The 13,042-nt window shown below is 43.8% G+C and overlaps 1 protein-coding gene across 1 annotated transcript in view; it reads right to left on the reverse strand.

The window, feature by feature from the left end:
• Positions 1 to 2,099: 2,099 nt before the first annotated feature.
• The window catches only part of PTPRJ (protein tyrosine phosphatase receptor type J), a 164,020-nt gene continuing 153,077 nt past the window's right edge, over positions 2,100 to 13,042 (reverse strand). Inside the window, exons 21-23 of the mRNA XM_080815966.1 lie at positions 11,008 to 11,168; positions 9,667 to 9,802; positions 2,100 to 5,682 (exon numbers count right to left, since the gene is read on the reverse strand). Coding sequence (XP_080672092.1) covers positions 5,524 to 5,682; positions 9,667 to 9,802; positions 11,008 to 11,168 — 456 coding nt within the window. The 3' untranslated portion in view covers positions 2,100 to 5,523. The remainder of the gene's footprint in view (positions 5,683 to 9,666; positions 9,803 to 11,007; positions 11,169 to 13,042) is intronic.

Consider the following 13,042-nt stretch of genomic DNA (forward strand, 5'->3'; position numbering starts at 1 on the left):
CCACCATGCCATTTCCATCCAGAGAAGATAGTGAAGGTAAGTTACAGGCCTGTGTGCGAATGGGGTTACTTTTTTTTTTTTAAGATTTTACTTTTTTATTTGTCAGAGAGGGAGAGAGCGTGCACAAGCAGGGGGAGGGGCAGAGGCTCCACAGAGCAGGGAGCTGGATGTGGGACTCTATCCCAGGACCCCGGGATCATGACCTGAGCTGAAGGCAGACACTTAACAGACTGAGCCAGTCACACGTCCCATGCTTATGGTTATTTATGTATAATGTCTACGTCTGCACACACACGTGCACACACACGTACACACACACCTGGCGCAGTGTCTCGGCAGTGAGACAGCCTCAGGCCACTGGAGAGTCCTGGAGCTCTTGTCCTCCAGGCTCCCTCACCGTTGCCAGGTGCACTCACCCTCCCGCACTCACCCGGCCTCCCGGACAAATGGACACACGTTCCCCAGGTAACGCCTGTGCTTTCACGCCCCCAACGACCCCCACCTCCTCCTGCCAAAATTCCGCTGGAGACTCGGCTCAGAAACCTCCAGGCTTTCTTCTCCTGGAACCCCTCTTACCCGTGCCTGTGAACCTCCTGGGCATCTCCTGAGTTCCTTCTGTGTTTGCGGCACACGGGCCCCGCCCCCTGCTCACCGACCACCTCTGCGGCCTTCGTTCCTGCTTCTCCCGCGGGCCAGCCTGCCCTGTGAGCACCGAGGCGTTCTGAGCGGGCTCTAGCCTCCCCACAAGCACCAGCGCGCGGTGAGCCTGTGGCCAGCGCGTGGCCAGCGCATGGGCAGCGCGCGAGCAGCAGGTGGCCAATGCGTGGCCAGCGCGGGGCAGAAAGCTTTCTCCTTGGCACAGGTGTGTACCTGCTTATGATCGTGCGAAAGCTACGAGTTGGTGCATCAGAGCATGAAATGCTGTTTTCTTTCTATTTTGACCACCTAACACACTAAAGATTTTATTCATTACCTTATTGGTTCTGTTTCCCCTCTCAGAACATAAACTTCATGAGGGCAAAGGTCTTTGCTCCTTTTGTTCGTGGTGGACCCCTCGGCCGCTGAAGTATAGTGGTTGGTGCGTAGTAGACCCAGGAAATAAAAACCGTCCGCATTGCTACAGTATCCCAGCAATTACCCAGATCATCACCAAAACATCCTCAAAAACTCCTGGGGACTTGCCTGCGGCATGCGTGCTGCCACCAAGTGGCAGAAGTAGGGTGTCTGTCCATCTGTCCACCCCGTGTCCGACCCTCTGAGCACATATTCAGCCACATCTTAGAGGCACACTCACGTCTTCCAAGTCTCCTCTTCACGTAGTCTCCCTGGATGTGTGTTTTGGGCTGAGTTATGTCACCCCAGAGTTCATATGTTAAACTTCTAAGCCCAGTACCTCAGAATGTATTTGGAGATACGGTCTTTAATGAAGGGGGGGAAATCGGAGAGGGAGACGAACCATGAGAGACGATGGACTCCGAGAAACAAACTGAGGGTTTCAGAGGGGAGAGGGGTGGGAAGATAAGTGAGCCTGGTGATGGGTATTAAGGAGGGCACGGATGGCATGGAGCACTGTGTGTTCTAAGCAACCAATGAATCATGGAACACTCCATCAAAAACTAATGATGTACTGTAAAATGAAATTTAATTTAAAAATTTTTAAATAATGAGATATTTTATTTTAAAAAAAAGAGAGGTGAGTATAGTAAACATTAACTCATTGGGGGGCCTTAACCCTTTATGGGTGGTGTCCTGATAAAAAGAGGTGAGGACACAGACCCACACAGAGGGAAGATCGTGTGAGGACAAAGGGAGATGGTAGCCCCTGCAAGCCAAGGAGAGAGGCCTCAAAAGAAACCAGCTGGCCGCACTTTGATCTTGGACTTCAGGCCCCCAGACTAGTGTGACAGTGAGTCTCTGGTCTGCGGCACTTTGTTGTGGCAGCCTGGAAACAAACACTAGGTAGAAAATCCGAAAGGGACCCATGTTGTCGTTAAGGATGCCTCAAGTTGCAGGATGGCTAGGACACTGCTTCATAAATGAACTGGTGTGCACACAAAGTAAAAAAGTGGGGGTGGGGGGGAATAAACAAAGGCACAACGTGTTGACATTTTTTATATTTGGTATTTGTGAGTCTTTTTAAAAAAATTTTTTCAGGCCATTTTTTTCCTTTAAAAAAAAAAAGCAACCAACAGCAATACTCTGTACAAGTATAACAAACATTAGAAATATGCATCATTCCAAAATAGTTACAAGAAAATTACAGTTTTAGAGTCCATATCAACACATCCTGTTCATATGTGCCCCCAAGAGAGAAAAGATACAGTATGTCGAACACTTGACGGCTACACAGTCTGAAAACTCAGAACTTGGACTTTTGAGGCAAATCAACATCAGTCACCAAGACTCATTTAGCTCAATAAGCACACCCCAGCGCTGCAAAAGAAAACCAGGCTTTTAAATCATCTCAGGTGAAAAGCAAACACGGATTGGCTGCATAATTGGCCCCCATCCCCCAGGAGCCTCTGACTCCTTGAAGCCCAAATCCAGTGCAGTTAAATGTGCCAAAGTCCAGCCAGAGGTCGCCACGTGCCCACAGGGAACAGACCCCCAAATGTCATTTTCCACTGGTCCCTTTGTCACTAGGTTTACCTTTGGGGGCAAATGTCCTTGCTCTTGGGAGACCAATGGGGTACCAATGACCCAAATGCCCCCAACCAACTGACCACCAATCTTTCACTGATAACTAACCCCATCCTGGCTGTTTTTCTGTGTGCAACTGGCAAATACTGAAGCAGGGATGATCACACCATCTCCGTGATTCCACTAGATTCCTCAGATTTTAGTTCGCTATTCCTGGGAGGCTTTGGCACAGGAGCTCAAAAGCACCTTCTGTTTCCTATGGCCAACCTCCAGCCCACGTGTCCTTTATATTTACACAATTATCTTCCCTTTTCAAACACTGTGCTATAAATACCCTCACGACCCCCCACTGGCCCCAAACCCAGTCCTCTTCAGGATGCAAAGAAGCATCGTGACCTTCATGTGACCTGCCACGTGGAATTCAGACCTCTAGACCACAAGCCTCCTTCCCAGGATCTGAGAGTGGCTTGCTGGGGCAGCTGCCCGTTTCCCAAACCCGTATCGGGCAGAAGGGAGGAGGATTTCTGGGTGGTTTTGTGTGTTTTTTATACAATAGGTTTACAATTACTGTCGCTTTAACCTTCTAAAGGGATTTTTAGACTTTTAAAGGGACTTGACACCTAAACACCCATCCCAGTGGCTTCCTGACAACTGAAGTGGAGGGGGGTGTGGCCAACAGAATTTCTGCCCAGGCAAGAGCCTCTCGATGGGGTCAAGGAACCTCCAAGATCTGGGTGCATCGAGGGGCAGACCAGTGTGAAGGTTTGGAAGCCATCTGCCCAAACCCGACATCACTCAGCAGCCTGGGACGGCGCGGCTTCCCTGAGGCAGACGTCAAGAGCTGAAGGCTCCCGCCGAAGCCGAGTCCAGAGAGCCCGTCCAGGCCCGCACCACCCACTCCTTTAAGGGCCTGATGCTAAATGAACTGCTTGCCACGAAAGAGAGCAAAGGATTCGGCAAAAAGTGCAATTTCTCTGTGGGAAGGAAGTTCTCCCCAAACGCGACACCTTCACCACCTCTCCTTTTAATCCTTTCAGTACCTCAAAGGGAAAAGGGGGACAAAAGACGTACAAGCACTAAACCTCAGAACTGAATCAAGGGCTTTCAGTTGTGGTTCACCCTTCATGACCCACTAATATGTCCAGTCAGCTCTCAAAGTGCCAGCAGAGTGAGGAACACGGCAGGGGCAGGAGACGGGCTCCCCCAGGTCAACGGTGACCAGGGCACTTGGAGAAGACCCTGCCCCTGTTTTCACTTGGACACAATTGTCCTAAGTTTACAGCAGGATTTATTACTGTGGAAAACGGCCACAGGATTCCAGGGACCTGGCAATTCCTTCATAAGACCTTATATATACTTCATTGCCTATAGGAGGAGAAACTCAAAACTTCTTCAAAATATAACCTGAGCCACAATATAAAATAAAAAGAAACAAATCCTTTCATGTTAATGCCTTGAGAAGTTTACAGATTATGTACCAATAAAATAAATCCACGTAAATTCTGAAATTCTTGGTGGATACAACACCTGAAGCCAAAAAAAAAAAAAATTAATCTACATTTTTAAAAAATCAAAGTAATTACAGCAGCAGTATAGTGAAAAGAGGTTTTAAAAATAATTACATCTTTGATACAAATTCAAACTTTGTACACCTCAATTCAAAGGAATGACTGTTTTAAGAGTTTAGTATATATATATACAGTAGATATGGATGTGTGTCACTGCAGATAGACTAAAGCCAGTGGACTTTGAGGGAGGAGGGATTAGTCAGACACTGTTTTCACACTGAAGTGTTCACAGATTGCCACGCTTTTAAAAACACACACACACACATATACACAGACACACAGACGCACATAAAATGCCAACCTGAGTAAAACATTACTAAAAACCTAGAGCATCATGAATCACTAAATCACATATTGCACCTTTAAATAATCCTTCTTACCAAATACAGAAACAAGAAAAAGGATAAAACAGGGACAAGAAAAGGAGATCATGTCACTGTAGGGTTCCTTTGCTTCCCTCCCCCGACCCCACCCCACAAATTCTCAAGGTGATACCTGGTTTCCCCTCTCACTCAACCAATGGGCTGAAAATGTGGCCAACAGAAGTGTCTTTGGGGAAAAGTGGGAGGGAAAAGGGAAGAAAGAATAGAGCACAAAACAGGGGGGAGGTGAAGGGGAGGGGGAGGCCTCCTCTAGTCAAATGAGAACAGGAATGTTACTGAGAAGGCTGAACCTCGGATACTAAACTACCGTTTAAATATTCCGTATATTCCAATTATGAGATTCAATACAAAAATAGAGATATCTACTGAGTTTTGCCTGTGGAAGCATAATTCAGAAAAGGCACATGTTCAAATAGAAAACCCAGGCAGGAGAGGCACCATGTACCCCTCCCTACATGATAATCATCCACAATTATGTATTTTCCATCAGCTAGATTCCAAGATACAGTAGGTAAAAATAGACCTCTGATACTTAAAATATATTCAACCCAACACAATCCTGGCTTTAGCATGTGAATCATATAAAATAGTCTTTTTTAAAAAGAATCTGTTTTGAAAAAGAAAAAAAAGTCATAGCTCACTTTTCCTGGTGTTCCATAATTCTTAAGAAAAAAACAAAAAACAAACAAAAAAAAGTGAACTCATCCCATTGGTGATCAGGAATGTAGTAGATTAGCTCACCACCCATCCACAGCCCCTGTCAGCCCCAACTTCTCATCTGTCCTGTGCAGCCTCACACCCTCAAATTAGTTCTAACGAAACAGAACAAAGAATTAAGATATTAGACATATAAAAACATGTCCACATCGGGGCATTTTCCTTTGCTGTGGGTGTGACGGTCCAGGTAACTCCAGAAAGGTCTGACTTTGGGATTAGGCAATATAACCATTTGTCTTTCCAAATGCAGTCACGGGAGCAAGGTTTTCATAGATTGTCATTGCGGTTGTATTCTGGTAGATGAGATCTACTTTTGAGTCCTTCTGGGATCTGATAATATCCAGAACACACTGGTTGAGGAAAACATACTGGTCCTGTAGAAGAGTAAAAAGAGAAAGCCAGTGAGCAGAGAGGTCCCAGAGAGTATTAGCACCCAAGGCTATTTTCAGATTATCACCACTCCCCCAAACCCACCAACCACCCCGCCACACACCCAATGAACACTTCAAGTTCACATTTATCAAGAAGCTGCCACATTCTGGTGAAATCTGAAACCACAGATAGCCAGATTCTCATCATCAATCATTCTGAACCAGAGGGACACACTCCCCACGCCTCCCCTCCCTAAGGAGGAGTCCCAGAATCTTGGGGAAGAGCAAAAAAGGCATGTGGAGGAAATAATGCACATATACATTCAAACAAGAAAAAGTCCAGCAAGAATTACTTGGTTAGCGAGCATGTACTGTATAAGGAGTAAATTGTGATTCTCAACAGAGGGGATGAGTTAAAGGGGGATAAGCAGGATCGAGTTCGGTGGGGACAACCTCAGGCAAGCTTGTCAGAATCTGCAGGTAGCCATTAAAAAGGAATAGGAAGAAGAGGTATATGCTGACAGAAAGATCCATGACGCTATAAGAGAAAAAAAAAATCACAGTGTAGTATTATATATAAAATAGGATTCAATTTTTTAAAAATACTCTGTGTTAATATCTAAAATATGTAAAGAACCTATACAATTCAACATCAAAAAAAAAAAAATCTGATTAGAAATTGAGCAGAGGGGGCGCCTGGGTGGCTCAGTGGGTTAAAGCCTCTGCCTTCGGCTCAGGTCATGATCCCGGGGTCCTGGGATCGAGCCCCGCGTCAGGCTCTCTGCTCCGGGGAGAGCCTGCTTTCTCCTCTCTCTCTGCCTGCCTCTCTGCCTACTTGTGATCTCTGTCTGTCAAATAAATAAATAAAATCTTTAAAAAAAAAAAAAAAGGAAATTGGGCAGAGGACCTGAATAGACATTTTTCCAAAGAAGATATACAGAGGGCCAACAGACACATGAAAAGATGCTCAGTATCACTCATCATCAGGGAAATGCAAATCCAAACCACAATAAGATATCACCTCTCACCTGTCAGAATGGCAGGAAAAAAGGACAAAAAACAAAAAGGATGCAAAGAAAAGGGAACACTCTTGCACTATCGGTGGGAATGTAAATTGGCACAGTCCCTGTGAAAAAAAACAGTATGGAGTTTCCTCAAAAAAATTAAAAACAGAAATACCATTATGACCCAATAATTCTACTACTCGGTATTTACCCAAAGAAGACAAAAACACTAACTGAAAAAGACAGATGCAACCCCATGTTTATTGTAATATTACTCACAGTAGCCTAGATATGGAAGCAACCTAAGCATCCACTGATAGATGAATGGATAAAGAAGCTGTGGTATAGATCGACAATGAAATATTACTCAGCCATAAAAAAAGAGTGAAATCTTGCCATTCGTGACAACATGGACAGATCTACAGGGTATTATGTTAAGTGAAGTAAGATGGACAGAGAAAGACAAATATCATTAGATTTCACTTAAACGTAGAATCTAAAAATCGAAACAAACAAATGAAAAACAGAAACCGACCCACAAATACAGAGGACTGGTGATTGCCAGAAGGGAGGGAGACAGGGGATGGGCAAAATGGGGGAAGGGCAGTGGGAGTTACAGGCTTCCAGTTACGGGATGAATAAGCCAAGAGGGTAAAGGTACAGCATAGAGAATCTAATCAGTGGTATTGTAATAGCGTTGTACAGTAACAAATGGTAGCTACACTTGTGGTGGGAATAACATTACATATAGACTCATTGAATCACTATGTTGTACCCCTAATGTACTAAATGTACTAAAGTAACATTGTATGTCAACTGTACTCAGTTTATAAAAAGCAATAGCCAGAAGAAAAAAAAATATACTGTGTGTGTGTGTTTCTGTGTGTGTGTACATGTTTTTCTACAGATGTACATAAAGAAACCTGTGATGATATATACAAACTGTAAGCATTGGCTATCTCTAGGGAGCGGGATTGGGGAAGAAAAAGTAATAGAGAAACCTAATCCTGTTCTGTTAGATGTTTTAAGATGAACAAGTTTACAGGGCGCCTGGGGGGCTCAGTCTGTCAAGCATCTGACTCTTGATTTCGGCTCAGGTCATGATCTCAGCCCCACATGGGGCTCCACACTGGGGGCACAGAGCCTGGTTAAGATTCTCTCTCTACCGATCCAGAAAAAGGGGAACCCTCCTACACTGTTGGTGAGAATACAAGCTGGTGCAGTCACTCTGGAAAACAGCATGGAGGTTCCTTAAAAAGTTGAAAATAGAGATACCCTGTGACCCAGCAATCGCACTACTGGGTATTTACCCTAAAGATACAAATGTAGTGATCCAAAGGGGCACGTGCACCCAAATGTTTATAGCAGCAATGTCCACAATAGCCAAACTATGGAAAGAACCTAGATGTCCCTCAAAGGATGAATGGATAAAGAAGATGTGGTATATAATACAATGGAATACTATGCAGCCATCAAAAGAAATGAAATCTTGCCATTTGCAACAACGTGGATGGAACTAGAGGGTATTACGCTGAGCGAAATAAGTCAATCAGAGAAAGACAATTATCATATGATCTCCCTGATATGAGGAATTTGAGAACCAGGGTGGGGCGTTTGGGCGGTAGGGAAGGAAAAAATGAAACAAGATGGGATCGAGAAGGAAACAAACCATAAGAGACTCTTAATCTCACAAAAAAAACTGAGGGTGGCCGGGGGGAGGGGGAGAGGGAAAGGGTGGTGGGGTTATGGACATTGGGGAGGGTATGTGCTATGGTGAGGGCTGTGAAGTGTGTAAGCCTGATGATTCACAAACCTGTACCCCTGGGGTAACTAATACATTATATGTTAATAAAAATAATTTTTTAAAAAAGTAAAAAACAAAACAAACATTCCTCACACTGCAAAAAAAAAAATTCTCTCTCTACCCCTTCCCCCCACTCCCACCGCACCTGCTCATGCAAGTGTGCTCTCTCTCAAAAAATTTTTAAAAATAAAATAAAAAAATTTTTTAAATGAACACATTTACATTACTTTCAAACTATAAAAGAAAACAAACAAGAAAAGAATTTGTAGGCAGGTGTAAGATTTCTGGGTGTTTCAAAAGGGGTTAAAAGACTGAGTCCTACTCTATATAATTATAGCAGAAAAAAGAAAATCTCTCTTCTGGACAACACAGAGGTGAATTCCATTCTTTGTACCACAACCGTGCCGCTCACCCCAAAGCACACAATGTACCCAGGCCTCCAGAATATTCCCTGCTAGACTCAAAAACACAGCACATATTCATGGAGTTCTAAATTGGTACAGGGCGACAGCCTGATACAAAATTAATATTCTGCTCTCATCCCAGTCAAGACGTATTCCACCCCTACAGCATCAGGAAGGCGATTTCTCATTATGGTTGTTGAGAATGTGACTCGAAAACAATGTTTATCAGGAACATCTCAGGGAAAGCCAAATCCAACGGTCTTACCCAACTGACATTAAGCATTCATCTTCTCAATTAGCCAGCCACCCCCACTGTAGCTATGATAATTTCCTTGGCTGGGTGAGGCCAGTGGTATGAATGCAGCAACATCCATTTCATTCACATCGTTAACATCTGATGAGTCCATTCAGGAGCTCATTTTAAAGGTGGTCAGACCTTCTTAGAAACAAAGTGTGATAATACCAGTTTTATGAGTTTACAACCCAGAAGCCAAAGTTCAGATTATTTGATGAGTCAGTAGCCCTAAGGTAGGGAATCCTGACATTATCTTGGTTTGTACAGTTCCATTGCTGATATCAGTTACCACTGTCTCACTAGATCAAAACATTCAATCACACATCAATTAAGGATCTTAAAGAAATCCAGTGTTACCTCACAGCCCAGAGTCAGAAAGATGTAGAAGGGTGAAATGTCTTAACTCAAGAATGTGATATGATGCAACCTTCTAAAAACAGATTGGAAAGGCAGCCTGCCAAACACAGAGCTTGGCCTCACCTCTGTTTGCACCATTAAGGGCCTGTGCATTCGAAGGTCATACACAATCCCATACACATCCACCGTGTTCTCATTCTCTATCTGGTAGATAAGACGATCGATGGCAATGAATGTGCCTGTCCTTCCAACGCCAGCACTGAAGAGAAAAAGAAATGAGCACATCACCATGGGTTACTCGAACATAAAACTCTCAAATGTCCCCCTTTGTACATATATCTTGCTCTCCCCCACTATCAACACCAAGGATGGTTAAACATCTGCTCTACCGAAATCTTGGCAAGTGGGACTGCGTTAGCTTGGGACTGGGACCCCAGCTGTAAAGTTCATTTGGAGTCAAATGCCACAAATAAAACATCTTGCTAGACCTTCTTAAATCTTAGTGTCATTCAAGTCACCACCATAACCTAGGATGGCAAGTTTCATCAACTTACTCCCCGTAGGGCCACAAAGCCCCTCTCTTCTTCCGTCCTAAATTAATTTCTTTAGCTTAAAAGCTAGGGTCCTATTGCTCTAAAGAAGGAAGGGGGCGGGGGGTAAACTTTTTCTGTAAAGGACCAGATAATAAATATCCTTGGCTTTGCAGACAAAATGGCCTCTTTCTGCCATTTTAGCATGAAAGTAACTATAGATAATACATAAATGAGCATGGTTCTGTTCCAATAAAACTTTATTTACAAAAATAGGCAGCCAAAGACATTGTGGTGATGGACCTGTATACATTAATTTATACACAGGTTTTGTATGCCCAAAAGAATTCATTAATAAATCAATAAAATAAACTAGAACTATGTGCTCCAACTTTGTTAAATAACAAACCAAAATGCTAAAAGAAGAAAGGAGGTTGCAGAGTGATGTCTGTATCATAAAATCTGGTAAAAGTAAAAAGCTATATAAAACCCACAGGTACATACCAAATAAAATACAAAAGCATGCAAAGGAATGATTCAGATCCATGTTAGGACCACGTTTAACTGTGTAGGAAGGAGACTGATAAGTAGAGACTTCATGTCTGTAAGACCTTACTAATAAAAAAAAAAAAAAAAACCATGACCTCATGTTATACTTTATTAGACTGCTGGTTGAACTATTTTATAAGGTTGAACTATTTTATAAGAAAATGTTATAAATAAGAAATAAGAGTACACTGTAGTTTAAAAAGAAAAAAATAGAGGCAATGTACCAGATCTGATCCACAGGTTTGCCAACCCCTGCTCCAGTTCCTGGTCCCTTACACAAACCATTCTTGAATTTGCAAATGCCTACTGCGTTCCCTCTTGGCCCTTGCTTTTCTAAAGTGTGATGACACTTGAAATCTGTCACACACGGAGCACGTCTACATACCTGCAGTGGACCAGAATGGGTGACTCAGGAGGACTCTGCTTCATGTAGTCACGAACAAGGTACCGAAAGTTAATGAGCAGGTCCGTGGTGTCGGGAACGCCGTGGTCCGGCCAGGAGGTGAAATGGAACTGTCGCAGAGGGTGACTCTCACTTGTCTGGATCTAAGAGCCAAAAAAAGAGGTGAGCGTCCGAGAAGGCCTAGTGAAACGGAGCCATCCCGGGATGCCGAGCTGCACCGGATGGCTGACTGGCAGCTAGACAGGAGTGGTTACAACTAAAAGTTGCAATTTTACATTGCTACAACAATCGATAAAGGGCTTGCCCAGACTCTGATGTGCTCATCAAAGCCCACAATATGCTCCAGAAGGAGGGGTTCTCACCCTCCTGTGAAGATTCCAAAAAGTGAAGTGGCTCCCCCACACTCAGCTCAGAGGCAGCCTCTTCCTAGAACCCTGAGTTCAGACCTTCCTTTCCCACAGCAGGTGCCTGCCTGTAATGCACTCACAGTCTTAGACCTACAGCTCCTTGGAGCCTCCAGAAGCCCATCCCTGAACCCATCTGGGAATGTCATCAACCAAAACACCAAAAATGAATTATACTGATACGGCTCTGATAATCGGAACCTTTGGGGCAAGGGCTGCCTCACAATCTGCATGCCTTCCGGAGAGTCTCATGAAGGAGCAGGTGGCAAGTGAGCACTAAGTAAATATTTAGAATTGCAGGAGTTTGAGAAAAGGAACTCCCCCGCCAACACACAAAGAAACACATCTAGTTCAACATCAGACAGACAATAGAAAGTGGATCGTGTTGTAACAGAGTGATGACACAGACTGGTTTCCTACCGCAGACCAAAGCAGGTATCTGTTATTATCAGACTTCCACCCAGGCGGGACCATTCCTGTCCCGATTCAACTGTGCTCATTATGCCCAGCTCTGGGCACTGAGCTCAGCCTCATACCTACATCTGGACTCTAGGCATTTCCATCTCCTTTATGAGAGCTACCTTGGGAAGCTTCTTTTTTTTTTTTTTTTTTTTAATGTATATCCATTACAAAAGCAGTGCATTCACATTGTTCAAAATATGGGAAAAGAGTAGAGAAAGAAGGCAGAGTGGAGGAGAGGGTACTGTCAAGTCTTATACACACAAAGGGGACAGTCACAAACTGCACCACAAGTATTCATCCAAAGAAGGACAGCAGCTGTGAGAGACAAGTGGACAGGGAGGTGTGGGGGGAGGTCAGACTTGTCAGCATTATCTCTACAGAGGGTGGCCAGGAGCTCAGCTTAGGGGTGGCGGTCAAAAGAAACTTTTAGTTCTATCTGCTGTGTTCCCACTTTTAAGAAGGAAAATATATTCATGCACACTGTGTAATTAAAAAGGAATCTTAGGAGGGAAAGTGGTATTTTCCTAAATGCTACGTGGTCTCCTGGAATCATTCAATCCTGGAACAGGAAAAGGCTTTAGGGGAAAAATGTGAAATCCAAACGGAGTCCGGAGTTTAGTTAACAGATGACAACATCGTGGTAATTTTGTTTAAATTTTGTTTAAATCATGTGAACAAAGCCATCCATGATTCCCCTCCCGCAAGGGGATTCCCCTCCCCAAGCACGAAAGCAACCGAGGACAACCTGATCTGGTTAAAATGGGCAAAATCTATAGAATAAGTGCATTCTTCAGGTTTCTCAACCAATATGTGCTCCATCAGTGTGTGACAACAGCTTTGACAGCACCTCCAGGGGAGGAATTGAAATATTAATTGAAGCCAACTCCTTTGAGACACAGCACTCAGTGAAGAATTAATACTTAATATACTACCCTGTCTCCGTGACTTTTGGAAATCTCAAGGATAATTCTTGTCAACTAGAACCTAACCCACCAACCCCCCATAAAAGTCCACTCCACTGACTCTACTCCCAGGCTTTTCTTTGGTACATTATTCACAATATGCACAGACGTTTGTCTCCTGGTATGTTTCACTTAATTGCAATCTTGCATCTCTCCATGGTAATTACACAGTCTATGGAGCCATCATTT

Source organism: Martes martes (assembly GCF_963455335.1).
Source record: "Martes martes genome assembly, chromosome: 10".
In the NCBI taxonomy this organism is placed as follows: domain Eukaryota; kingdom Metazoa; phylum Chordata; class Mammalia; order Carnivora; family Mustelidae; genus Martes; species Martes martes.